The sequence below is a fragment of the Oryzias latipes genome, chromosome 16 (assembly GCF_002234675.1).
Source record: "Oryzias latipes chromosome 16, ASM223467v1".
NCBI lineage: Eukaryota > Metazoa > Chordata > Actinopteri > Beloniformes > Adrianichthyidae > Oryzias > Oryzias latipes.
Window position 1 is genome coordinate 15311364 of NC_019874.2, and position 25900 is coordinate 15337263.

A 25900-nucleotide genomic window follows, 5' to 3' on the forward strand; every position below is an offset into this window, starting at 1 on the left:
CACAGACAGTGCAGCTAATTTATGTATTCATCACTTCTGCTGCACGGGAGCTTTGTTTGTCACTCTATGCTCGCTTGTGTGCCAGGCTGATTAACTTTCAGAAAGCCACCTCTTTATCGGAAATGGTTTTATTTAAATATAAATATGTGTACAAAGGTACAAGCAACAATAGTTCATTTCAGCAAATAAAATTCTGAATACATTATTAAAAGAATGAACAAAAAATGGTAATTAGTTGTTTCCCCTCCCCCACAAAAAAGCATATAAAACTGCATTCAATGATTGATGAACAACTTTGACAGGAAACTTAGTGGAACCAAAAGAAATCAACCAAGATGGATACATGTGTATATAAAGATACTATACAATAGAGCAGCTTACACGCTGTACTTTAAGGCTTATATAAAATATAAAAATAAAGACAAGCAATGATGTTTGTCACCTCACCTTGAGTGAAATTTGTTCTCTTTTAGGCTGCCTGATAACAGCGTTTGTAGACAAATGGCAGTACAGGCGTCCATACTGACATATCCAGAAAGTGGAATGCAACAGGATCAGGTGCAGAAACTGATGTCTCGAACATGAAATGGACATGGAATAGAAACGCAGAAGAGCTTTCACAAGACATATCATTTTGCATGCAACAAAGAGAAACCATGGGTTTAGCCTTTTTGTACAGATTTTTAGACTTTTTAGGGTAGTCCTGTTTCTTGTAAACATACCAAGACAAAATGAAACTTGAGCGTGTGATCCACATTAAAACGGCTTTAAACGCCTCACTCCACCTGAGCCTGCTGAAATTGACGCTGCATTCAAGTTTAGTTCAGTTCCAGATTGCCACCTTTTTTTCCAAACAACACTTGATTGTTCTGGTAGTAATTTAATAATTTTTAGAACTGGTTAACAGCAGTAAACAACACATGGGGTTAGAACAGCAGTGTTTTAGCTTTAGCCGCCCCAGTTTGGAACCTTATCACCATCTTTGGGATGTCACAACCTTACCTTGTCCACCATATTGGTATACAGTTAAAAGCTCTCTAATACAATGAGGGCTAAAGTACACATTCTCTTTGTGGCTTCCTCCTTTATCAACTGGTAAACAACATTTTATAACCAAAAACCTGAACAATTTTCACAAGATGCTCCAGAAATACAGTTGGGGCAAGAAGAATTCAGCTGCTGATCACTCTTCTTACAGTACAGTGCCTGTAGCACTTGTCAGCAAGCCAGTTGTGCAGAATTGTTTATGCCCATCTCTGTGGATAGTTCAGTCTTCTGTTGATGATAGACACTAATGTGCTTAGAATTCCTTTCGCATGCCAACAAGACACCAAATGACAAACAACAAAGGGCTGTTAATATAGTCTTATTTCCTCTAGTATGTCTTGGCTTGTAACGTCCTCAAAGTATTCAAAAAGGCCAGGTTTGACAGTGTTGAATCGAACACTGAAAGGCAGTCAAAACCCAAACTGTTCTTGTCCACCCAAATTCAGGAGATGCTTCTGATTTTTCTCTTGGGCTGTCCACTTGCACATCGTAAATCAGATGAGGTTTCACATTGTTTTCTTTTTTTTTTTTGACTCTTTAGCAATTGGCTTAATTTTCTAGTGCAGGAGTTCTGCGGGCAGCACGATAGATCCCGTCATCCATCGTTGATTGGTTGCTTATCCCAAAACTTAAATCATAACTCCCCACAACTTCGTGCAATCAAGTCCTTGTAGGGCTGTGTAAGTAAAATTATCCATTCATATTAGTCCAACCACACAAATATGTGAGAGTGGCTATGATTATCTTCTCTCTTGTTTCTTTTTTACCTCCCCATCTTTTGTCCAGTCACACGTGAGTCTGCATGCGTTGGGAGGGCCGGCCCAAGTCGGACTGCTGTGAGGATACTTGTGAGGAGGCATAAGAAAAGCGAGACGAGCTAGACACCTTGCTGGCCTGATCTGATTGGTCATAAGCATCCACCTTCTCATAGGAAGCAGGCTTGACATAGCTGGTAAAGGCACGACCATACGTAGCAGGTAGATACGCTGAGCTGCTGTAGACGGGATCAGTAGGATATATGCTGGCTGGTTGGGCAGGCTGTTGCTGGCCAGCTTGCTGCTGTTCGTACGAGGATCTGCTCACTGTATTAGTAGAGTATCTCTGGGAGAACTCGTAGATTCGAGGCTGAGTGCCATGCTGACCGTACACTGGGCTGGGAGAGGGCAATTGCGAAGGAGTGTAGACTGGCCGAGAGTTGGGCACATACTCGGAGAATCCACCGCTGCGGATGTTGCGGTCATCATGGCCTCGTACATTGTAGTAGCCATTGGTAGGGTCCTGCAAAGAAGACAAAATAATAAATCTAAGGTCTCACAGTAGGTCAGTATCATGCAGAAGATTGGCAAAAATGTCAATATCTTCCAAGTAAATATTCAAGAGTATACCTTAATGTCGGATCTTTCATCGTCCTCCTCCTCTAAGAGGTCGCTGTGTTCTGTGCGCGATGTCCCTGGAGACTCACTGCTGTTGGGAGCCTGAGGGAAGACCAAGCATTTCTAAAGAATTACAAGAATGAAGAAGAACTTAATGGAACATGTACAGAAGAAAGTCTGAGCTTTATGTTGGAATGTTCTCCATCCACCTCTTTATCATAATAGATTAGGTGTGAATAAAACAATACCTACCATGGGTTCTTTGACATCCTCCTCATCATCGTTGCCTCGTGTGGCATTGTGATCACTGTGAACAATCTGAACTCGGATGTCACTCTTGGAGAGACGTGTGCACCTTTTACCTGCAGAAGTTGAAAAGAGCTTCACTGCCTTGATCATTTGTATATTAAATTGACCATAAAAAGTCTATTTAAATGCAAAGAAGACTGTATTAGAAAAGTTGGCCGTTTCCCCTTCTTGCGCATACTAACCATTGAGCTCACCTTTGCCTGTGTGCCTGCAGCACAGGGAGACCACCGTGATGACACAGATGAGCAAGACGCACCCTCCACCGACTGCTCCACCGACAATTATCAGTGTGGGCAAGGCCTCTGACAGCACAAGACAGAGGGAAGGTTGACAAGAGAGGAGAAGGGATGAAATGACGTTGCATGACTTAAAAGCACGTCAAAGAAAAAATATATCATGACAAAAGACAAAAAAAAAAGGAGATTCTGTCATTTGTCTTAATGGTTCTGGTAATACAGCAGTTCCTCTAGTCACATCTACAGGAAACTCTAGTTCTCTCTCAGATTATGTGGCATATGTTTGTGAGGGGAATTTCAGCATCTCACAGTCTGGCTATTGTCTCTGATCTCCCTGAAGTAAAGGTAACAAGGCCTGACATGCAATGAAGCAATAGAGAGTAATCTAATTAGAGATTCCATAAGATATCGCTGCCCCCTTCCCTGGAGACCCCGCACTACAATGTTGATGTAAATTACTGTTGAGGATCATATTTTTGGTGTCTGCTGCAAAAATGGTTTCCATGAGCATCCGTGGAAAAAGACTACTTTTTAATTTAACACCACTTAAGGTGAGGTGCAGCTGGGATGCTGATCATGGCTCTGGGACAATAATGGTGGTAGGATCCCAGCTGCAAACACATGTTGACTCCTCTAATTGACTTTTCTCCCCGATCGATATCCACATTGTGGGGCAAACATATTCATTAAAGTAGCCTTCTGCTGATTAAATCATATTGATTAGTGAAATATAATTAAGATAAGCTTAAGAGGGGAGCTGTAATCCTACCCAATCTGCTCCCTTTTAGAAAAAGGGTTGAACATTTGATTAAAATTTTTGAATGAGATGCATGTTTGAAACTACCTTGCTCCTCTAGTGTGACCAATGCCGTGCCGGTTCCAAAACGGTTCCAGGCTGTGCAATTATAACGCATCTGGAAATCCTGTGCCAGCGTCTCCGATAGCACCAAAGAGGAGAAGACCCCACGGTCACTGGTCACAGTCTGCACCGAGTAACGACCAGAGGAACCAGAAGACAGAGTCATGTCGCCAAAGGTCCACACCTGTGGAATACAGACAGTAGGGTTAAGGTGTTTTTTTATGGAAAACCACTCACCAGCTATGAAAAGCGGAGCTTCTTGTTCAGCTGTAGATCCTTGTCTGCTACTGCCTTAACACTGGTTTGTTTGTTCAGGCTGCTTTATATCTGCTGACCTTTGATGCCCTGTGTGGCTGACATGGCTCATGTTTAAGCTGCCTCTCGTGTTGGTCTGGCAGGTGATGCCCAAGGAGACTAAGGCAGCTATTCCAATACATAAGACTGAGGGAGTCCCTCCTCTACACAGTATTTGCTCAGTACAGGAGAACAAACCAAAAAATGATGTTAGTCATCTTTATAGGTCATTAAAGAAGTTTGGCATTATTGATCCAACTAAGCTAAATTGATTTGGACCAAAACCTTACATAGTTTTTGATTGTTTTGATAGTTTTCCTTGCAGTCTTTGTATCTTGAGACAAGTTGGGTTGTGAATTGGCACTCTGAAATAAATTGAATTAAATTCTCTGCTGTCTGCACACAGAGCCGGCAGGACACCTGCCTCTCACCTCCTGGTCATGCCATAATTATCTTCCCACAGCTCTGCATACGTTCAGCAGTTCAACAGGGTCAGCTGAGAAATGCCTCTTGGGCCACTAATTGAATATGGTTTGGCTGAAATCTGCAGGAAGCCAACCTTCTGCAGCTCCTTTAACTCTGCTGTTGCCTTTGTTTGTGCCCCTGTGAAAATATTTTTTTCAACAAGTGATGCTTATATGTGCTGGTGCATGAGTGTGAAGGGGAGGTCAGGGGTAAAACTCCACCATGCAGGAATGTGTGTACAAGCTTTTCACAAGTAAGTGAATGAACCACAACTAGAGATTCACTTACAATGTTATCGGGTGGGGGGCTGCTTCCCACCCGACACTCCAACTTGCCCTTGGAGTGCTTGACTGCATGCTGTGTAGCATCTGCCGTGATGATGGGTGGACCTAGAGCCATGAAAAAGAAATTGACAGGGAGCAAGCAGAGGATGAATAAAAGACAACATATTAATTATTACCACGCTGATCAATACCACATTTTCAGGAACCATTTTAAATCAATGCAGCCAAAAAAGAAGCTACTGGGCAGGAAATACACATAACCCTTTATTAAAAAAAAAAATCAGCTACAGTATTTTAAAAGTAATCTGGTACAAATAAGAGTTGTTACCTTTTAGGTATACATAAAAGGACACACATTAGGTGTATCATGTGGCTCACAAAATAGATATACTATCATAGATTAGAAAAAAACCAATGCTTTTTAAAAAAAAGCATCAGTTTATGGTCATAAAATCTAAAATTTCAAAATATTACTGCAACAAAGGCTACTATTTTTGGGTTCTGTGTCACAGGTAAAACTGATCTGAGAATACTAATTTTATGATAGGGCCATGATTTACTAACACGTGTATGTTTTGTTTTCTCTAATGCTTATATTTTAGGTTACAGGTTTTCCTATCAAACTTTAGCTTATAAAGGAATCATAAATAACATAAAAAAAAGTAATCAAGCAGCAAATATCAACTTGAAATACTTTGTCTAAGTGAAAGTTAAGTGTCCAATGACATGCAAGTGTACTGGCATATATTGTCCCGTTACTTGCAAATTCTGAAGTATCTTAAAGGAGATCTTAAATGTAGTCATTTTCAACTGAACATAAATTTTCCTTCACAAAAAAAAGACAACTCACCATTCACAGTTAGAGTGACATCTCTTTCTGCAACTCCAATGCGGGGAACAATGGCCTTGCAGGTGTATGTTCCAGCATCCTCCTGGGTAACAGCCTTCAGCTGCAGGGTGTTACCATTACTGAGCACCTAGAGGGAGATCCGGAGAGACAAGTGAGAAGTGTGTTAGAGGGAGAAAAAGTGAGAAATGAGGCATTGGTTGGAGGAGGCAGACAAAGGGAACTGGGACTTTTCATCATCAGTGGCCCAGTCTTTGTGGAGGTAGCACAGAGGTGGGCTGACCATTGTAAAAAATGTTACTGGTTGAGTTTAATTTCATTGTGAAGAGCTTTAATCACAGCATTAAGCACTCAGGCCACCGCTGAGTGGCCGTGCTGCTGGGGAGATTGTTGTAATTAAACAGTGGGGACAGATCGTAGCATACCATGTGAGTGGGCCCCAGCCTTTGGAGCGGCTGCACTCACTCACTCACTCCTTAGCTCATTGATCCCGCCATTCCATCAAGCTGCGATTAATCCATTTATCCCCACTCTGTCCTCCTCTTTTCCTCCATCTCCACCCCCCTTCTCTCTTCTTTTTTTATTTATTTCAACACACTTACAGAGTAACCCAATTAATCCATTACTCTTGGCTGGGTGAGAGACAGTGGCTGGATTAGAAAAATGCCAGCAAATTTTCCTCAGAGTGTCTAAAAGCGCTTTCTCGTTGAGATGACGACATGGCTTATGCCATCCAGCAACTGAATGCAGTGGGGCAGCAGCTCCAGAAATTATATTAGTTGCCAAGAGAAACGCCCCAAAGGAATGGCCCTTCTAATGGCTGGAAGACGTTTTGCCAGGGGAATGTAAAGTGAAGGTGGAAAAGGCCCATTTTTTCCACTTAAAAAACTGGCTTTGGGGAAATGCATAGGGAAGAGGAGAAGAATATTTTTTCATGGCTCACTTGCAGAGATCCTGCAGCAGGAGTGGCCACACATGTTGCAACTCTGTTTATCTCCACCTCGGCTCATGTCTTGACTGACTGACTGATTGACCGATTGATTGCGCTGGAAAAGAGTGTCATGTGGTGATCATTTCTTGTGAAATCTGTCAGTGGATGGACAGATTTTTGCCAGAGGCTTTAGCCCTCGGGGAGCACGCTGAGAGAGGTGTTGAAGACGTCTAAAAAGAACATGTTGGAAAATGTGTGTGGCATTTATGCCTTGGGGCCATGTGAGCATGTCTTCCTCTGAAGGAGTAGGGTAGAGGCTTACTGTCAAGATAAACCGATGACTGCTTACCACGCTGGAGCCCTGCTTTGTCCAAGCCAGGGTCAGAGGAGGGTTTCCTGTCCATGCACAAGTGAAGGCTGCATCCATCCCTATATCCACCGTCATCGGCTTGGGTTCCGAAAGAAGTCTGGGGCCAACTATAGGGAAGCAGACAGCCAGTTAGCATCAATGGAAGCTACATTTAAATCAATAAAATTTACCTTTGGACAAACTCACATTGCACATCTACCAGGGTGCTAACATTGGTGCTGCCCACAGAGTTGGACACCTCACAAGAGATGGGGTCTGTGAAGTAAGAGTAGTCCACTGTCACCTCAAGACTGTCCCCATTCGCCTCAGAGATGGGCACTCCTCCTTTTGACCACCTGCGAAGGACGGATAATTGCATTATGCCATTGCATTCATTCAGGAGAGGGCTTACTTATGCAGATCAAATGTGTCATTAGTTGGGCTCATGTCAATCAAATGCTGCTAATTGAGAGCCTAATGCAGCAGAACCTGGCATCTCAAAGATTAGCGGGTTTAAGAAAATGACAAACCTGTATCCTGTGATCTCAGGATTGGCTGAAGCAGAGCAGAGGAAGAGGACTTTGGCTCCCTCTGTCACCGTCTGCGGTTGGACGGATAACGTCACTGAAGGAGGGTCTGTTAGAAGCAAAAGCATGTGAGATTCTCACAAGACTCACCACTTAATGTGGCTTTAAGAGCACAACCACAGTAATTCACTTAGGGGGATAGTAGATCATAACATGCACTTTCCATCAGTGAGAAACCTGGCTGGTAGGCGGTTGGAGTACTCACGTTGGACATTAATAGTGACTGATGTCTGTCGTCCGGCAGGAGCAGCTGGGTTGAGAACTCTGCAGGTGTAGGTGCGTCCAGTGTCACTATCTTCTGGGATGATTGGAAGCATGCTGACAGCTGTCTCCCTCTTACCATCCTGCATTAATGTCTACAGAGGTCGGTGACAAAATAAAGCCGAAAATCAGCTCGATGGAGTACAAAACAAGTCACGATACGACACCATATGACAAAACTTCTTTTTCACGTGTGTGAAGCATTAAAATTGCAATCCTGTTCTTTGGCACGTCATCTAAATCATATATTTTATGATGCAGCTGGGGATATTGTGCTGTTCCCACATTTCTGAGAGTGTTCCCTGTCGGCGCTCCTTGTTTGTCATCATCTTTTAAATCTATTTACTGCTCACAGAAATCAATACGCCTAAGTGAGGAAAGGTGTAGATTCTCTGGCTATGGCTCAGTGCTTCCTCACTTTCTCTTGGTTTCTTATGCTTCTCCACCAAAAGAAAAGAAAAAGGATTGGCCACACTGAAAGGTGTGGGTGTGTGCCTCTTTTTTTTTTTTTTTGATGGTGATGAGAAGGAAGAGGTGTCACACATCTTTGAAAAAGGATGAGTGCAAGCTGAACCTTTTCCCCCTGACAGCCAAATCAATGGAGCAGGTCTTTCACTTCCTCAGCCAGACACACAAAAAGCATTTTTATGCTAGATCAAATCACATCACTCCCTGTCACCACCGTTCACTCGGACAAGCCTTTGTCTACACCCACTCTCACTCTGGACATAGAGTTGAAAATTTCCTCAGCTTTTCACAAAGCTCTCTCCCATGTGGACTCTAAATCTATGTCCCCGTCTATCCCTTTTCTTCCTTATATCTCATATCCTCTTCTCCCCTCTCTCTTCCAATTCTTACGACTTCCCCCTTTTCACTGCAGCCTTTCACCTCCTTAAATGTGGCGTTTAGCGTCGTTTAGCGTGGTCAGAGAGCATGAAAAATGTGACACTTTCCCAGCCGCTGCTGGCTCACGCTCCGGCGCATCTCCATTGTGTTTCTACATTGTTGTGGGTGATTTCTTCTCTGCAGAAACGCTACTGTATGAAACGCTCATGCCTGTCTGAGCTTTGGCATGCTCCAGTTATGCTCCAGTGTAGCTGCATTAGCAGGCAGTGGAGAGAGAGGGGGCAGAGGAGGAGAAGGTGGGGGGTCAGGCGTGAGTGGAAATGGGAGGGGGACTGCAGTGGGTAAGACAACAAATCTTGAGAGAGAAGGGTGGCAATAGATGTAAAAAAATAAGAAAAAATGAGAAAAATAAAATAACGCACACAGCAGAGATAGAGTATCTTACCCCGGGAGAAAATATTTCTTTTTTTTGAATATCTTTGCATTTATTTCCACCTACTGTTGCATTCTGCAACATGGTGTGGGTGTTTGCGATTGAAAGATAATGCTCTGCACAGATCTGCTCTCTCTGTACCTTGGAATAAATTGCAGTCTCCATGACCTCTCCATCTCTGTACCAGGTGATCTCAGCAGCAGGTTTGGCTCCCGAGGCTCTGCAGGTGAGGTTGTGTGGTGTGTGGGCCTTCAGACGTACAACAGGGCCACCTTCCACCACAGGGTCAGAGGGAGGAACTGTAAAGCAGCAGAAAAATATTCCTTGAAACCAAAAAGTCTTATGGCAGCTTCAGGCAAGCACAGAAGGAAAACTGGTGTTACTCTTATCTCTGTATTAATACATAACAACACCCTTTTACCGTCTGTTAACAAGGTGTAGTTTCAGACAGGAGAAAAGACCATAAAAGAGTTATTTAGAGAAAAAAGGAAACACTCAACCTTATTTATTTCCTTCTTTGGGACTAGCTTTATTGCTCTATTTGCGCTTTCTGTTGCAGAGTGATGTTTCAACTGAATTGCTTATTTCTTCATTTATTTGCATGGTTTTGCACGCACCACTGGCAAGCCAAGCGTGCCACCCCCGATGAAGGTGTATATCTCCCCAACCAATAAGGAAAGACGTAAACATGAGGTTAGAGCTGGCCTTTCTAGCACCCTCCACCAAACCAATTTCACTGTGTGTATCTGAATTGTCAGAGGTCCTTCCGCTGCCGCGGCGCGGACACTAATGGAATCCGAGAGCTAGGTGATTTTAATTTCCATGCCGATTCCCCTGACTGCACTCCCACTGTTGACTCCTTTGACTGTGCAGGATTGCTTTGGTCTCATCTGGGCGCTTTGATTTACTCACACAAGCACACACACGCACGCAGATGTAAGTAAGCGCATATGCATACACAGACAAAACAGTCTTTAACACCCATGCTGAAAATGTAAACTGCAGGTAGTGCATTTGATTTCCTTCATGTGCATGTCATGTTTACAACACTATCCATGCGCCTTCAGACTGCATTCATAGCAGAGGCAACAGTTTCTTTACACAAGTGACATGCACCTATAGAACCTTCTGTAAATGTACGTGATGGCTGCACCACTAGACACCAAGGAAGGCACATCAGTTTGGAGAGGCTCTTCGAAACTATTCATTTAGCTAAAATGTTTTTACAAACTGTGCATTACTGCAGTGCCTTGCCTTGGCAATCTGCTCTAAGCCACTCGCCACTGCAACCTCATGGAAATGGACAGACTGGAGGAGCTCTGCAGGTTTGTTATGAACTGGTCCCCATGATAGCAGTGAGTAATATGAGGAAGCAGGGCTAAATGAAAGGTCTCTGTCTGCCTTCCCTCTATTTACTAATAATGTTTGCTTCTGGGACAATTTATGTGGAATCAACAGGACTAATTAATAGAGTGATGTTCCTTCACATGCCACCAGATGCCAGCAGTGCTTTGCTGATTTCAATTCCCACAAGATCTGTCATTCCGGATCCTCAGCATGCCTTATCCCACCCTACCCCACTCCACAACCCCCACCCTCCTACCCTCGGTACGTCTGTGCGAAGAAGTAGATCACTCACATCACGTTAATGTAAAAAACGCCTTGCACTTGATAGATGTTGTGGCTCACTGCAAAATGTGCTAACTGTGCAGATCTAGACTTTCAAGCAACTATGCAAGTCATTTGTGACTGCAGCAATCACATTATCCTGGAGGAGTGCAGTCTTGATTATGGCCACTGAAATACGGTTTCCCTTTTCGCTTTGTCCCGGGCCTTGATTGGGATCTTTTAGAGAAATGTTTTCCCCTAGTAAAGCAGATTTAGAACAGCAATTCTCTCAATTGGGAAATGATTGTTTCCTCTCGTTCAGACACAGAATACATGTGTCTGAACGAGAGGGATCAAGGTAGAAGCGTTAGGTTACAGGGGACTGAGGTGAAGAAGGTGCAGGAGTTTAAGTACTTGGGGTCAACAGTTCAGTGTGATGGGGATTGTGGAAAAGAGGTGAAGAGGCGAGTGCAGGCAGGTTGGAGCGGTTGGAGGAAAGTGTCAGGAGTGTTGTGTGACAGAAGAGTGCCAGCAAGACTCAAAGGAAAGGTGTACAAGACAGTGGTGAGACCAGCTCTGCTCTATGGGTTAGAGACGGTAGCAGTGAGACAGAGACAAGAGGCTGAGATGGAGGTAGCGGAGATGAAGATGTTGAGGTTCTCCTTAGGAGTGACCAGGTTAGACAGGATAAGGAACGAGTACATCAGAGGGACGGCTCATGTTGCCTGTGTTAGCGACAAAGTCAGAGAAGCCAGACTGGGATGGTTTGGACATGTTCAGAGGAGGGATAGTGGATATATTGGTAGAAGGATGTTGGAGATGGAGCTGCCTGGCAGGAGGGCAAGAGGACGGCCAAAGAGGAGATACATGGATGTCTTAACAGAGGACATGAAGTTGGCTAACGTTAGGGTAGAAGATGTTCATGATAGGGTGAGGTGGAAAAGGATGATTCGCTGTGGCGACCCCTGATGGGAAAAGCCGAAAGAGAAAGAAGAAGAGGGAAATGATTGTTTCCAAATTATAATTATGCTTTGATATATTTTCATCTACATTGCCTTTTAAAGTGTTTACTTTTTTCTGCACAAGGAGAGTGTTGCAAATGCACATCTTTGTGCTTTGGTGTTTAGTGATGAAGAGACTTTGAGTTGACTTGTTTTTCCAAAGGTTTGCCAGCCTGCAGGCTTTGGCATGAGGGCTGGCTGTGAGGATCATGAGTGAGCTTTGTATCTTACCTAGTACAGTGAGCTTGGCGCGGTGCGAGCGCAGCCCCGCCTGTGTAGCCTGACACTCATACACCGCGTCATCCGCCAACTCCGCTGAATCGATCAGCAAGCTGTGCTCGCCTGATAGCGGGTCGCCCATTAAGGAATACCGCGTCCAGCCTGCATGAAGCCAGCACAGAGAACACAGAGTCAACCAACAATTTAACCAACAACAAACACATAATGAAAAAAGTAAAAAATAGGCAGACTTGAGCCCAGAACAAAGGCAAAAGAAATGTGGAAAAGCTCTTTATGAGGCACAAATGAAAGCACGCAGCACCTCACAGGGACAGGCATTGAGTCAGTGCAGTATGGCAGAGCAGCATGATATTGAAAATTCAACATGTGAAAGTGCTGCTGCATGAGGGGGCTGTCCTTTAAACACAGACAAACAAAGAAGAAGTGGTTAAGGCCAAGAGGAAACCTCTCCGCTTTCCCTCGACTCTGCTGCACATTTAAATGTCAGAGTGTGACAAAAGTCAATTGATTATCCACCTTCCTACAAGGCTCTTAAAATGCTAAACAACAAATTAAAGTTGGGTCTGTGCAGCAGCGGATGATCTGTCAGCTGTGCATTCTTCTCTCGCCATTCACTTGTGTAAAACCCGGTTGGTTGACAGACGGAGAGTTGATTTCTAATGAAACCTGGAATTGATCGCAACAAGACAGAGACAGACTCGGAGGGCAATAAATAAAGTGGAGGGGGAGAAGAAGGTAAAGGGTTAGTGATAGTACCTGGTAAGTCTCTTTCTCCACCCAGTGCCAAGCCATCTTTGGTCCACTGTACCATTCCTCTGTATCCCACAATGACACAAGGTAGAGTCACTGACTGGCCTGACACCACCACCTGGTCTTGGGGCTGCTGAGAGAAGTAGGCAGCTTGAGTGGCTGCTGGGAAGAAGAAAAAAATAGAATGTTATTATTTCTTACAATCAGCTTTTTCAATAATGGAAGATGGAAATGTATTTAAATTCACTAAGTGAATAAAAAAAAAAACAAGAGCAAAATATGGCAGCAAGGTTGTCCAGTGCCAGCAGATAAGCAAAATGAAACTTTCGCTTAAGTGGATCTAGAAAAATGGATGAACTAAGTAGGGGGAAAAAGCAGACGGTCATGTACTGCACAGTTCTTTCTTCCTGTTATGACACTTGCTAAGAAAATTAACAAGGCTGACATGTGGGAAAATATTAGATTTCCTATGAATGTGGCTTCTAAGAGACAGAAACAGCAGAGCCCCATAACTTATTTAACCGTTTCCAAAGACCATATGGTTATGTGCACACTGACATGAAACAAACGCATTTCTGGGGAGAAAAATCTGCCACTTTTTCCATGTGCTTTTGGTAAAAATGGATGTTAAACAATCAAAACTCCATTAAAGTTCCCAAGGGACCCATGCGTTTGAGCCTGCTGAAAGTCAGCGGAGACACCTGCCTCTGCTTCGCCGGCGTGTTTAAGTGAGGCGCACAGCCTCTCCGGATTGGCTGGCTTACATTCACACAGCAAGAGGCGCAGCGTGAGTACAAATACACAACTCCGACTGTTTGTGCCACTATTGCTTAAGATTGAGTATTACAAATCCTACTGGCAGGGGGAGATGGCAACACTCCAGAGGTAACTAATCCATAGGGGAAGGTAGGAGGTGAGAGGGAGGGGCAGTTGGTTGGTTATCTAAGTAGGGGTGTCTGTGTGAGTTGGAAAAAGACTTTAAAAACCTTCCCTCATTCTTTATCTCTACTTCTTTGTTGCTTGGTGGAGAAGGAAAGGGGACAAAAGAAGATAAAGACGGTTCTTTTAAGCCCCCCCCCCCTCCGACACACACACAAACACACACCTCAACTGCTTCTTTTGGTGAGTATACTTAAACAGACAGGGTTGCCCCCCACACCCCCTTCCAAGGCAAAGAAAGGCTGTGAAAGGAGGGCAACATACGGCGGCCAGAGACGCGCTATTGTCCCCTTGTCCCTCTCATTTAATAGGCCTCTTCATTTCCAATCAATCCTGCTAAATGCAAGTTTAATAGCTTTTCAATAGCAGCTTTTCCCCCCAGAGGGTAGTTGGGATTTTCTCTCTGTCTCACCCCTTTTTTTCTGTCCCTGCCCCCCCCCCCCCCCCCCTTTATTTTTTTTCAAAAGAGGGGCTTCCGAGGTAGTTGGCAGAGTTTATTCTGCACTCAATTACCCACTTCATCTCAGGGTGCACTGTGGGCTGATCCTTACTCCTCGCCTGCCTCACCCTTCGCGCCCTCCCGCCAGCGTCACACAGCAGCACAATTAAAGCGGCCAAACAATGAGCTCATCAGGAACGTGAGTCCTCCATATCTCAGACCGTTGTGGTTCTCACACAAAGCTGTAAATGCCATTTTCACACACACACACATTGTCTTATGCTGTTCAACTAGGCCAAATGAGGATTTTAAGAGATATCTGATCAGAGAGAAGTTTGCAAATTCTCCCTCTCTGTACATCAATTTTCCGGTGGGATTTAAACGGCAAAGGAGCCGTGGATGCAAACAGGTGTAGACTGTATGTGTGTCACGCACAGCGGATCAAAAGAGGCCAATTTGAAAGCGTCAATGAGAAGTGAAATGTCTTTGCTCTCAGGCTATTAGGCATTTAGCGAAGGCTGGAATTTTCCCATCATACCTTTAAAAAATGCTGTTTCCACAGTCTCCCTGCCTGTCCCTAACATCCAGCCTTCACGGGGATGGAGTGTTTTTCGTTTTCTCACTCTGCAGAGCGACCTGGAGTTTTTTTTTTCCCTCTTTGTGCCTGCAAGTGTTCAAACTCTGATTACAAATAGGTCTATTTCTTTTTTTTTGCAATGGATATTAATCTGCTGTAGAAGTTGCTGGTTTGGATGGGTGAGTTGAGTCGCATTTCTTTAACTCACAAATTCTCGTGTTTAGAAATAACACAGCAATTACTGGCATGTGCACACACCTATGTCAAATATAGACATATAAATCTGTACAAATATAGTACAGACCGTGCTGTGTATGTCTTCATTCTACGTGATTCACGGCTCTCCTCATCCTTTATTGAAAACGATCAACAGAACATCTCCACTGGCTAATGACTCATGCCAGATTCCTTTAATTCCTCCTTGCTGAATTAGACAATTCCTTGACGGTGTATTAGCAGCTTAATTACATGAATACATTTCTGAAGGGGGGAGAGAGAAGGAACCAGACAAAATTAGTGGAGGAGAAGCAGTCAGAAGATGTGAGGAGCTGTGGGTGTGAAGAGGTTTGTTCTCTGTGTGCTGCAGTGTCACGTACTGTGAAGAACACCAGCAAACGTCACCATTTTTTTTTGGGAGTGTTTTCTTTTTCCACCAGACTGAAAGAAGCTCGCCTTATTGGCTCCAGCTGAATCGCACACATAAAGAAAAACCTAAATCCCCTTGAAATTCTTACATTTCCGCAGTATGTTAGCACCATTCTGACGGAAATCATGTGCAGGTAAATATGGATGCAGATGATTATAGTTGCATCCATTTAACGTCACATCACATTATCACTGAAATTACATTATGTAGATCTCTGGCATTTAACAAAAACTGAATTTTCTTGTTCCCTACATTGCTTAATGTATGATGCTCCTGTTCTTCCTTAGTAACAATATCAACATCAAATTTTCTCAAAATAACAACAATATTTCAAACTATGGACGCTGAAAAGTTTACGTTTACGTGCATTGCTGCATGGCAGTTTGAGCTATGTCTGTCCGAAAATGTGCTGTGTATGCTCAGGCCAGTGTGCCATAGTGTAGAGGACAGGGCAGTGTTAATAGGGGAAGCAACTTGTCAGGCACTGGAGGGTACATTTAGCAGCTACTTTGACACTCTGACTTCGCTGTCACATGGCTGGAGATAAGTGGAGAGCACCCTCTCAAACTTGACCACCATCCATTAAATGGCTTAGAGCTGACCCTGGCATTGCCTGCACCGCCCACCTCTCTCACACACACACACACACACACACACACACACACACACACACACACCCTCCTCCCTTTCATCAGAACTGATAAGGATACGCTCACATTAGGAGGGATCAAAAAGAAAACAGACAGATGTCTGCAATGATCCGTCCACGACTGGACATCTGCCTTGTTGGATTTACTGCAGACTGACGTTCTAAGTGAGTGTGCGGGCTGCAACCGAGTGTGTGTGTATGTGTGAGTGCCAAACATGATGCTAAAGACTGGGAAAGATAATAGCACAGCATTTGACCTTTAGATAAAATCTGAATCCCTCTCAGACTGTGTTTCTGCCATTGAGTCACCACAGTAACCATCAATGAAAATAATGCATCTAAGGTTAGAAGTTAATTCATTCTAGTTTAAACATAAAGTAACAACAGCTTTGACATTTAGGTTATTTAGTTGCTGTTTTGCAATAACCAACTGCATATGAAGTTGAGTGGCAGACTGTTGAGGGTTTTTTCTTTTTCAGCCCTGCTTTTCTTCCACAACTTCGTTCCCTGCAAGGCTGATATTAGTGCTATCCACTTAGATGGCCAGTTTGTTCTGAGAAGTAATAATTAGAGACGCTGGATGAAATAACTACTTGCCTTTTGGCGCTGAGTGGCAAATGTAAAATCTAACTGGTGTAAGTTTCTCACAACAAGAGTCAGAGGAAACAAAAAAAAGAAAAAAGAAAAATCCAGTGCAGAACAAGACAATTTGCAAAAAAAGTGAAGCCTGGAATAAACAGCTTTTCCCCCCAAATGCCATCCATTGTGCCTTGTCTAGATAAGGCTTCTAAATCGGGGTGGAAAATGGGAGCTCCATTTCTCTCTGTATGGAATTATTATCCCTTTGTTTTGAGTCTGCTTCTTTTGTCTTCCTCTGCTCATGTTTGTGTGTTTGTGTGTGTGCATACAAAACAGACTGAAATGGTAAGAAGCTAAACCAGAGTTCCCGAGGGGACATTGCATCCATCTCATGTTTGATCTGGCTACTAAGCTCATTACAGTAACTCCTACAGAACTTGTGGGAGCTTGAAGTGGGGGGTTAACAACAGCTGCCCCGACCAGCCCATGGCAAAATGGCACCAGCATTTCTAGTGCCATTCTGCATCTACGGAGCCCTCTGTGAGCTTCTTTGACTTGGACAAACAGCCTCAGCTTGTGTCTTTGCAGATGTTTTCTTTTTCCTCTGATGGTGTCCATGCAGAAACCTCTTTCTCTCTCGCACAGCATTCCAGCTGCACTGCCACCCACCCGCCCTCACTATCTTTTCTCCCATTCTGCATTTTTGTGCCCAAATTGCGCTCTAACAGCTCTTTAAGAGCTGTTTTGCTGGAGTTTAATCCTCCTAGCCTCCCCTTTCAGCCTTTATTCTATTGTGAAAATCTTGGCTCAGACCTAAGCTTTTTTTTTTTTTCAGAGTGGACTAGCTCATCCCCCGAATCCCCCCTGCTGCTGCTGCTGCTTTGCTGATACCCCCCCCACCCAAGGCATTCTCTTCCATTCCTGCATCCATCAACAATCCAGCCCCATTCCTGCGCTCATTGCCTATCCATCTGCAGCCAGTATGGCATGATCCCTGAAATCAATACTCAGCAGGCAGCCCTTGAGAGTTACATAAGGTGCAACTAATTGTTGATTTGCTTTCTGCGTGGGTCCCTTTGCCATCACTCCACTTTTTCCAGACTTTCCAGTTGTCATGTCATGACTCTCCCTTGCCCCCCCCCCCCCCCCCCCCCGTCCTTCTCACTCACTCCTCTCCTCATCCCTGGTGTGAAAATCACAGGGGTTTGTGTCAGCTTGTCAACACAACACTCAAGAAAGCAGGTTAGGAGTGGGGGATAGCAAAAAAAAAAACAGCCATATGTTTGAAAGAGCAGAAAAACTGAAGCAAGGTAAAAATGGAGCTGGCTCCTGTCAGGTGAAAGTGGGATGTAGGGGGGAGAAAAGGAGCGGAGAGGGGGTGCAGTAATCAGTCTGTCTCCAAGGCCGTCGCCATGAGTCTTTTCCCCCCGCTGGGACAGGGGTGCTGAAGGCATTAGGGCAGCAGCGAGGCTGATCGCATGGGCGAGCAGCAGCAGAGGTTTTCCCTGGGTAGCAGCTACAACAGATGCTGTGGATAGTGCAATAGAGTGGTATGCATAAAAGGAGGGGAAAGAAGGAGGGATGAGGAGGGAAAAAAAGAAGAGGCTGGAAGTGATGGGGGCCAAGATTGCTGATGTGACACATTCAGAGCGTGAGTGTATGTGAATGATTCGCCCAGTCACTGTGCTGCAGTGCCTGACAATGTGTCATAAACACACTCATTCCCGTACTGTTCTCTCACACACACGCATGTTCTGCCAGTGTAGAGGTCTCTTCTCTTTAGGCTTCAGAGTTGGGGGGAATGCATCTCCTGGAGTAAAATCCAAGCACAGCTTTTAACCCCCCCCCCTCTCTCTCCCACCTCCAACTCTGAAACCTAGGAGTCAAAGACCCGGGAGCTGACTCCGTGTAGACTGATAACAAGTGACTGGCTGGCTGGCAGCAGGACAGGAAACAAAAAGCCATTAAAAAAAATAAAAAATAAAGTGTGTGTGTGTGTGGGGGGGGGTTGTCTGTACACATCAGCTAGCTGTGTTGACAAGATGTTGATTGAGCTAGTCTTGTCATTTCTTCCTCCTTACCCCCTGGTGTTCCCCACTGCATGACAGCTGCTGGCTGGATCTGTGTCACAGCTCCATCCCTTTTCTGCCCCCCCTCTCTGGTCTATTTTTCTTTCTGCCTCCTAATTTTTCCTTTCTTGCTCCCCTCGCCCCCGCCCTATGCTTCGGAACTGTTTGGATAGAAAAGCTTTCAGTATAATTTACGATGCTTTTAATCATTAACTTTTTTTTTTTTTTTGCATTTTCAGTCTGCACACAACAGCTGACATGGCAAATAAAATAGTAATGGTGCACAGCGTGTGGTGGAATGACAGCTCCAAGATGGGGCACTGGTGGAAAACATTCTTTTATTCCCAGCTGCAGATGCGACAAGTAAACAAAATAAGTCAATATATTAATAAAGGATAGATTAAAAATCTATAAAACAATGAAGAGATAATATTAAAACTCCTTTTCTCCCTCTTGTTTTTTCTAAAAGGCCCTGGAAATGAATACAAAAGAATTTGCTGCATGGATTCTGTACCGGGACTCAGAGGCTTATGCTCCGGGGTATCAATTAATTTAGTCAGGGGATTTGCGCCCTGCTCTTCCTAATTGAGCCCAATGGAGACCCCCTTGGCTCTTCATGATAGGAAGTGGTGCGTTTCATAATTAATACTTTTTTCCCCCCTTTATTATTATTATTTTTTAATGAGGGTGCTAATGCTGTAAATGTATGCATCTCATTAGAGTAAAAGGACCATCTTATGCTATTGTTCTCTTCTGCTGTGTTTGCTACTTGTGAGATGAATAAGAAAGACAACCTCATTCAGAGGCAGCAGTGGCTCATTGAAGTCGAAGCTGTGCTTTTGTTCGTGTTTGAATATAAAACACAGCCAGCTCAATGAGAGCCTCATTAGTGTAGTTTAATATGTGTGCTTTTCAAAGCTTAGAGGTTAATGCCCAACTTGCCTCTATTTTACTGAAGCTCTATTTAATTTGATGCATAACTCTTATTTTGGGGGATTCTTTTTGTAATCCGAAAGAACCTGTGTTGTGAAACAAAAAGGCTCACACACACTTTTCATTAAACCTGTTTAAAATATTCTTCATCACTCTTCCATTCTGCTGACTCGACATTATAGAACATATTTCTGAACCATCCGCATCCCTCTACCCAGAGACCATAAGTCCTGGCGTTTGGACAAATTGCCTCCTCTCCCTGGAGACACATGGATCCAGTGGCACCTCCCCGTTCTTACAAACACTCTTCAAATTGCCACTTATTAGTCAATGTCTGTGCTTTTCCGTGAGCGGGATTTCTGCTTTCCTGTCACCTAGACGCACCAAAAATACAGCATGTTATTTAAGTCCTGTTCAACAGAATCAGAAATTACTGCCTGAAAGCTTCTGGAGTGCAGAAAAAGGAAGGCAGTGGGGGCGCGCGCTACCTGCAGACTCTGATCTATCCTGCTTTGTGCTAAGAAGAGAAGGGAAAACTAATTTCCTGAAACACCATTTCTTAAGCGTTGATTAGTAAAGCAGTATAATTAAAGTAAAATGTGAACTCAGGGATTTTTAGATTGCGCCACTTCTTTCAGAAAAATCAGGCCATGATTAATGAATAAATGATTAATGAGAGAACTAATTAATCAATTAATTATTAAGCAGAAACTCTGAGTGAGAGAGGGGCAGGGTGGCGCTGAACAATGAGCATAAATGTTTGAAGTCTGTTCCCTTCCCTTTTGTCAGTTTGTTTTCACTTCTGTTTGGTCAAGCATAGTCCTGAAACCACATTAGTCAGTGTTCCAAAAACGCTGCATTTGCAAGTTACCTGAAAACTCAGGGGGTCAGATCTTTCTATTCAGCAATAATAAAGCATGGCATTACATTTCCCAGATGCAGAGATGTTTACATTGTAGAAAGCGACATGACCCACAATCAACAACTTTTGAGGGTGACATAAAGTTTTCACCTCTCCAGTCTTTCACTATGACTCCACATCCATCCTTAATAATCTGCAGAGTGGGTTTTTCCTGTATGACCCACCTGATGGGGATGATGGGCCATCACAGCTGGAATTGATGTATGAAGCCTCCAAATGTATCTTTGATATACGGGACCATTTTCAAGTCTGGTTTGACCTTTTTGTTTTTCCCCAGACATTAATTGCTTCAGTGAGAGAATATATGTGTGATATATCCTTCTCCCAGAGGCTCCGTAGACTTTCTTCCTAACCAAGGGTTTTTCTATAGCTTTAGCTCAAAGAACTTGGGTTTTTATCATGTCTGTCAAGAATCCCCCAGAGCTGCAACACAACAAAATATGGGGAAAAAATATTAGGTTATAAGCGGATGGCTTTATTGTTTCTATTAAAATGCAGTATCACTCCATAAAGCTGCATTTTCTCCTGCGTCCCTTGACAACCGGAAACACATCCTCAAAGCAGGAACATGAGAAAAGGGATCTTTCATCCCTGCATATTTTTCCTGCTGGCCTTATTAAGAGTTGTGAGTGACGGAGGCGGAGTGTGTTGGGAGAGTCTCAGGGGGCTTTGATGGAGGCAAGCGATGGAGCTGTAGCAGGCGGAGGGTTAGATCATGCCTACGTTTATCCACTCAAAGTGCGCCATAAAGTTCTTTGTCTGTGTACCCTTTTCCCCAATGTGCCTTTTATATCTCAGTTTGTTCTAGTTTATTGTTTTCCCCAAGTGGCCACAGGCTGGACTAGTGCTGCATTCTGCCCTGATCATACCATAGCAATGCAGATCTCTTCAGAGTGAACTGAGTGTGAATGGGTCTTTGTCACATGGGTTGGGTTGGCTCATTAACTGTGAAACCCTGGACATATGGCAGCTGTGTGTCGGGATGTATCAGGGCGAAGAAAGCCATGGGCTGGGCCCTTGACCCTCGTCTGGCCTTTAACACCTTACCGGCTGCACCGAATTTCTCTGGTTTGATGAACTTAAACACTTTCATTGTGTGTTTTGTCTTAGGGTGTGAGTTTCTTCGGGGGGATTTACTCCAAGTGAAAAATGTTCACTTTGCAGTGGAGGCAGATGTTTGCTGTGTGACTGTTTTACCAACGAGGCAGCACACACTTCTTCTAGTGGCACACACAAATGAACACCAGTAATCGGTGTTTGCCAAGTGGATGTACGGCAACACTAGGAGGTAAAAGCATGTGCCTTTGGCGGACAGGCTTCTGTGGAAAATGCTTTCTGTTGTGGCTGCAATAAGACTATTTGGTGTTCAAAGAAAGAACTCGGATAAGATTTGGTGGGGGGAAAGTGCATTTTTAACCAAACAACTCAGTAGATAAAATCTAAGTTCCAGCCTTTAGAATGTTTCTCCAGAGATTCTTCCTTCTTTTTATGTGTCATATCTGTATGTGTGCAAAACAACCCTTTCTTAGCAGGTCACATCTGCAGAGAAGCCTCAGGTTTGAAGCTCTGATAAACAAGTGAAGCGTTACAGGCTCTTAAACCCATCTGGTGAGATGATCGATCATTAGACAGAGTGTGGAGATAACTCCCTCAGCTTGCCTGCTGGCTACCACTGATCCCATATCACTCTCACAGGATATGGTATGAATCACAGGAAGTTGAGATCAATCTTTATAGATTCTGCCATGATTCCAAATGAGGGTAAAAAAATCCTACCCGGCTTAGCTCCTTGAATGCCTCAGCGTCTAGCTGTGTTTTTGTGACTTGTGTGTGTTGTGCACGCTGCACCATGGATTTAGTAATTGGGTTTTTAACTTTCACTCCTTACCGTAAAGCCATGTTTGCTGAGGCCTATCTGAAATCTGTCCTACCTTTTACCCGTTTCCTTTGCTTAGTCCATCCTGCTCTTAAATCTCCCTTCTTGAAGGAGTCTTCTTTAAAAATCTTAATTAAAACAGACTAAACCCCCCTCCACCCTCCCAGGGGCTGGCTGAAAGCAGCTTAGAACAATCAAGAGGACGGATTAGAAGTGAGAAGAAAAGACGGGAAGAGGAGATGCTTGGGTGGTGGGGGTGGAGAGTTGAGTGGCAGAAAACAGTATTGGGGAAAGGAGAAAAATGACCCCCCCCCCCCCCTCCCCTCCTTCTTCTCGGCCTCCCTCTCAGGACTCTGGAGTCTTGGCTTGACCTATTGACATTCAGCTTCTCGGCAGATTAAGCAGCGAATGGAGCCTCTGGAAAGGGTAAACACACTGCAGGAACAATGACCAACAGGCGGCAACCTTATTGGATTCTAATTAACTGCCAGGAGAGATGGCTCGGGGCATGTTAAGTGCTGTGGGACACAAGTTAGAGCCCCAGACCTCAAGTAACACAGCTCACATCTTCTCCCTTCCTGTTCCACTCCATCCCTCTGTCTCCTCTCTGCATTTTGTATTCTTCCAGTGAATCACTTCGCTCTTTATTTTGATGAAAACAGCAAACAGGACTTCTGAAAAACATCCAACTTTGCTGGGTGGTCTCCTTTATTTGGTTCTCATTTCTTTCTACAAGGTGGAACGAAGCTTGGTCCCAAAAGGTAAAGCTGTTGCAGGGATGAAAAATAAAGAGATTGTTTAACAGACAGAAAAAGAGAGCAAATATCCCCCACGTTTTATTTTTTATTTTTTGCATTGCCCTCGAGAGGAGCGCCACCAGGGGCGGTGAGGGAGAAAAACGGGAAGAAGTCACATGTCTGAGAATATTACTGCTTCCTCCTCTCTTCGTCTTTTGCACTTTTATATGAATTAACCAGAAAATTAATGTGAGTGAGTCCGAGCGGGTCTTGTTATGGGGGTGAGCCTTCTCACTGGGTCCTCTGTCTTTAGAGTAGGTCCCCTGATTAGGCCAACTCACAAAAGTGATGTGATCTGCAGAGAGCAACAAGCACTAATTAGAGTGTGCTCATTAATGTGTTGGTGGGAGAGAGGAGGCCAAGGCTATGGTGGGCTGAGGCTGACACAAGAGGGAGAAAATGCAATGCCCCACTGGAGACAGGCCATTGTCACTTGAGCCAGCATATAAAGCAATTCATTAATTGGTGTGAAAACACACATGCATCCCAAACACACACTCTTACACCTCAGTGTGAATGCACATACTGGTATTCCACATAGCCACTGCTTGTTAACACATTACCTGGGATCAAAGAGGCAACGGCTAAGGAGAGAGAACCAGACGACCCATTATTTGTTGAGAAAATTGCAGCACTGTTATGTTTGTCCTTTGGCAAAACTGGCAGAATAAAAGTTTCTTCTGTTACACAAAACAGACACATTTCACCCTTCATCATGTGAGTTTTTGAAATCCTCAAGACTACTTTTTTAATCAAAGCTGGAAGGAAATGAATCAGAGCTTCAGTTGTGATTTAAGCCTGGAGGTGTAAATGGGATCCACATGACCGCTGTCCATTTCCACACCATTATAGCGGTGGTCGTGGCCGTAATAGGCTGAATTGGACCATTGATGTCTCTCATGCACCCTCTCTTTCACTCAAAAAAACAGTCTATATCAGTTCTGTTATATCAACTCTTTTTAGCAAAGCATCACATGCTCTGAGACAGCTCATACAAAACTTGAGTTCAGACTCACACTCACTTGTGAGAGCAGCCACTGTGTGTCCCTGTGAGGTTAAACAAGGGACCGACTTTAAATTGGCTGTTAAAAAACTCTCCAGAACAGTCATGAAGTTGACTAGAACCACCATAGTGTGTCGGAGGACTGCTTAGAGACAGAGGAGCTGTTAAACTGAGGCGTGCAATGCACTGAATGGTTAATCTAATGTGAGGCGACTCGAGAGCTTTTCGACCGGCTTCAATAGGCGCCCAATCAGGCCTGACAAGCCCCTCAGTCTTTGGTCAGATGTTTTAACTGTCCTGTGATTGAGCGACTTCATTAAGAGCCCATTAATCTTTCATTGTACCGGCGTTCTAAAAGGCTGGTGACATGCCTAACACCCAAGAACCGCCTCCACAGGAACCTGAGTAGATGCACAAGTGGACTAACACAGAAAGAAAAGGTTTGACACAGTAGCTGAATCTCTCATCTGCTTTCCAGGAACTCCACTAGCTCCAACATTCTGTCTGGAAAGGGCTGTGTAGCTGTGATGTAAAGCTTTTCATGAGTTTGGCATGTGTTTTGGGAATAATCCTGCTTGAACAAAATAAGAGACCCGGTGAACCCATGACCCCCACGAAGACAGGGACCCTTCCACAACAAACAGCTCTCTGTAGCCACTCACTGCCTTTGATCTAAAGGAGCAAATATGAGATCTGTCTCCTCTTCCCTCTCTTCTCTTTTGCCCTTTTCTCTTTTTCTGAACAACATCTTCTTATGTGGCTCTTTCCTCTCCCGCTGAGCAGGTGTATTAAATGAGGGGACTATTCCAGCATAGGACTGGGCCGCACCTCAAAGTGCAGTCTGTGAAGACGGCTTTTCTACCTCCCTCTCATCTTTTATCCTTTCCATCGCCCAGTCTCCTTTACTCACCCTTTTCCTTTCCCTTTATCCTTTTCCAACCCCTTTACTCCTTTTAACGCTATCCCTTGCACTCTTGAATGTAAAATAGCGGGCCGTGTCTCTCATCTATTTGAATTATCTACACCTCCCTGTCTATCTTCCTCTGCACATCTCTCTCAGCCTATTGTCTATTTAGCTGTACATCTAATTACACTGTCTCACTTATGTAATTAGCACAAAAATAAATGGCTGCTGTAGTTTTGTGTCCCCCCTCTTAGACCCCTCCTACTGCAGGCTCCTAGAAAACAAATTATAGAGAACAATAGGTACAAATGGCTTCTGCACCAAACCACATGATGGATGCAGCCTGGCTTGCCTGATTCTCATCCCTTTCCTTTTTTTCTTCCTCCCTTACTCTTTCTTCTTCCTTTCTTCTCCATTATCTCAAGCTCTATACGTCTCTGTTTGGTAACAGGGGAGGACTTGAGCACTTTCTCATCCAACTACACTATCATTGTGCAACTGTATCATCTGTCTTCCCTTCTTGGCAATGAAACCGTATTCACACTGACAACATATTAAACAACCTCTTTTCTCTGTCTCTTTCTTTTTACTTCTCTCTGTGCTCTGCCTCTTCCCTTTTCCCTGCTGCTTTCTCCAGTGGTAATCTCTCCTCCACCATCCCCTGGAGCATTCTATACACCATCGCTGCAAAGAAAACGCCTGAGACTTTCTAAAGCAAACAGCATGCGTCCTGTGCCATAGCCCCATCTGTGGATAGTCTGAACAGGGAACAATCAGTCCCTCTCCTCCTCTGCTTCATTCTCCTTCCAGCCCCTTGGGATCTTCACCACGCCAGGATGCCTCAGTC

The 25900-nt window shown here is 44.1% G+C and overlaps 1 protein-coding gene across 5 annotated transcripts in view; it reads right to left on the bottom strand.

Moving 5' to 3' along the window:
- Positions 1–112: 112 nt before the first annotated feature.
- The window catches only part of kirrel2 (kirre like nephrin family adhesion molecule 2), a 32036-nt gene continuing 6248 nt past the window's right edge, over positions 113–25900 (bottom strand). The window contains exons 2-15 of one of the 5 annotated variants that reach the window (XM_011485112.3): positions 12727–12879; positions 11962–12111; positions 9263–9420; positions 7787–7937; positions 7525–7630; positions 7202–7350; positions 6995–7122; positions 5718–5844; positions 4872–4972; positions 3810–4008; positions 2912–3031; positions 2673–2782; positions 2433–2543; positions 113–2325 (exon numbers count right to left, since the gene is read on the bottom strand). In XM_011485112.3, coding sequence (XP_011483414.1) covers positions 1834–2325; positions 2433–2543; positions 2673–2782; positions 2912–3031; positions 3810–4008; positions 4872–4972; positions 5718–5844; positions 6995–7122; positions 7202–7350; positions 7525–7630; positions 7787–7937; positions 9263–9420; positions 11962–12111; positions 12727–12879 — 2255 coding nt within the window. In that variant the 3' untranslated portion in view covers positions 113–1833. Of the gene's footprint in view, positions 2326–2432; positions 2544–2672; positions 2783–2911; positions 3032–3809; positions 4009–4871; positions 4973–5717; positions 5845–6994; positions 7123–7201; positions 7351–7524; positions 7631–7786; positions 7938–9262; positions 9421–11961; positions 12112–12726; positions 12883–25900 lie in introns of all 5 variants that reach the window. The other 4 variants (XM_004077804.4, XM_011485113.3, XM_011485114.3 and 1 more) reach the window with 4 other exon arrangements.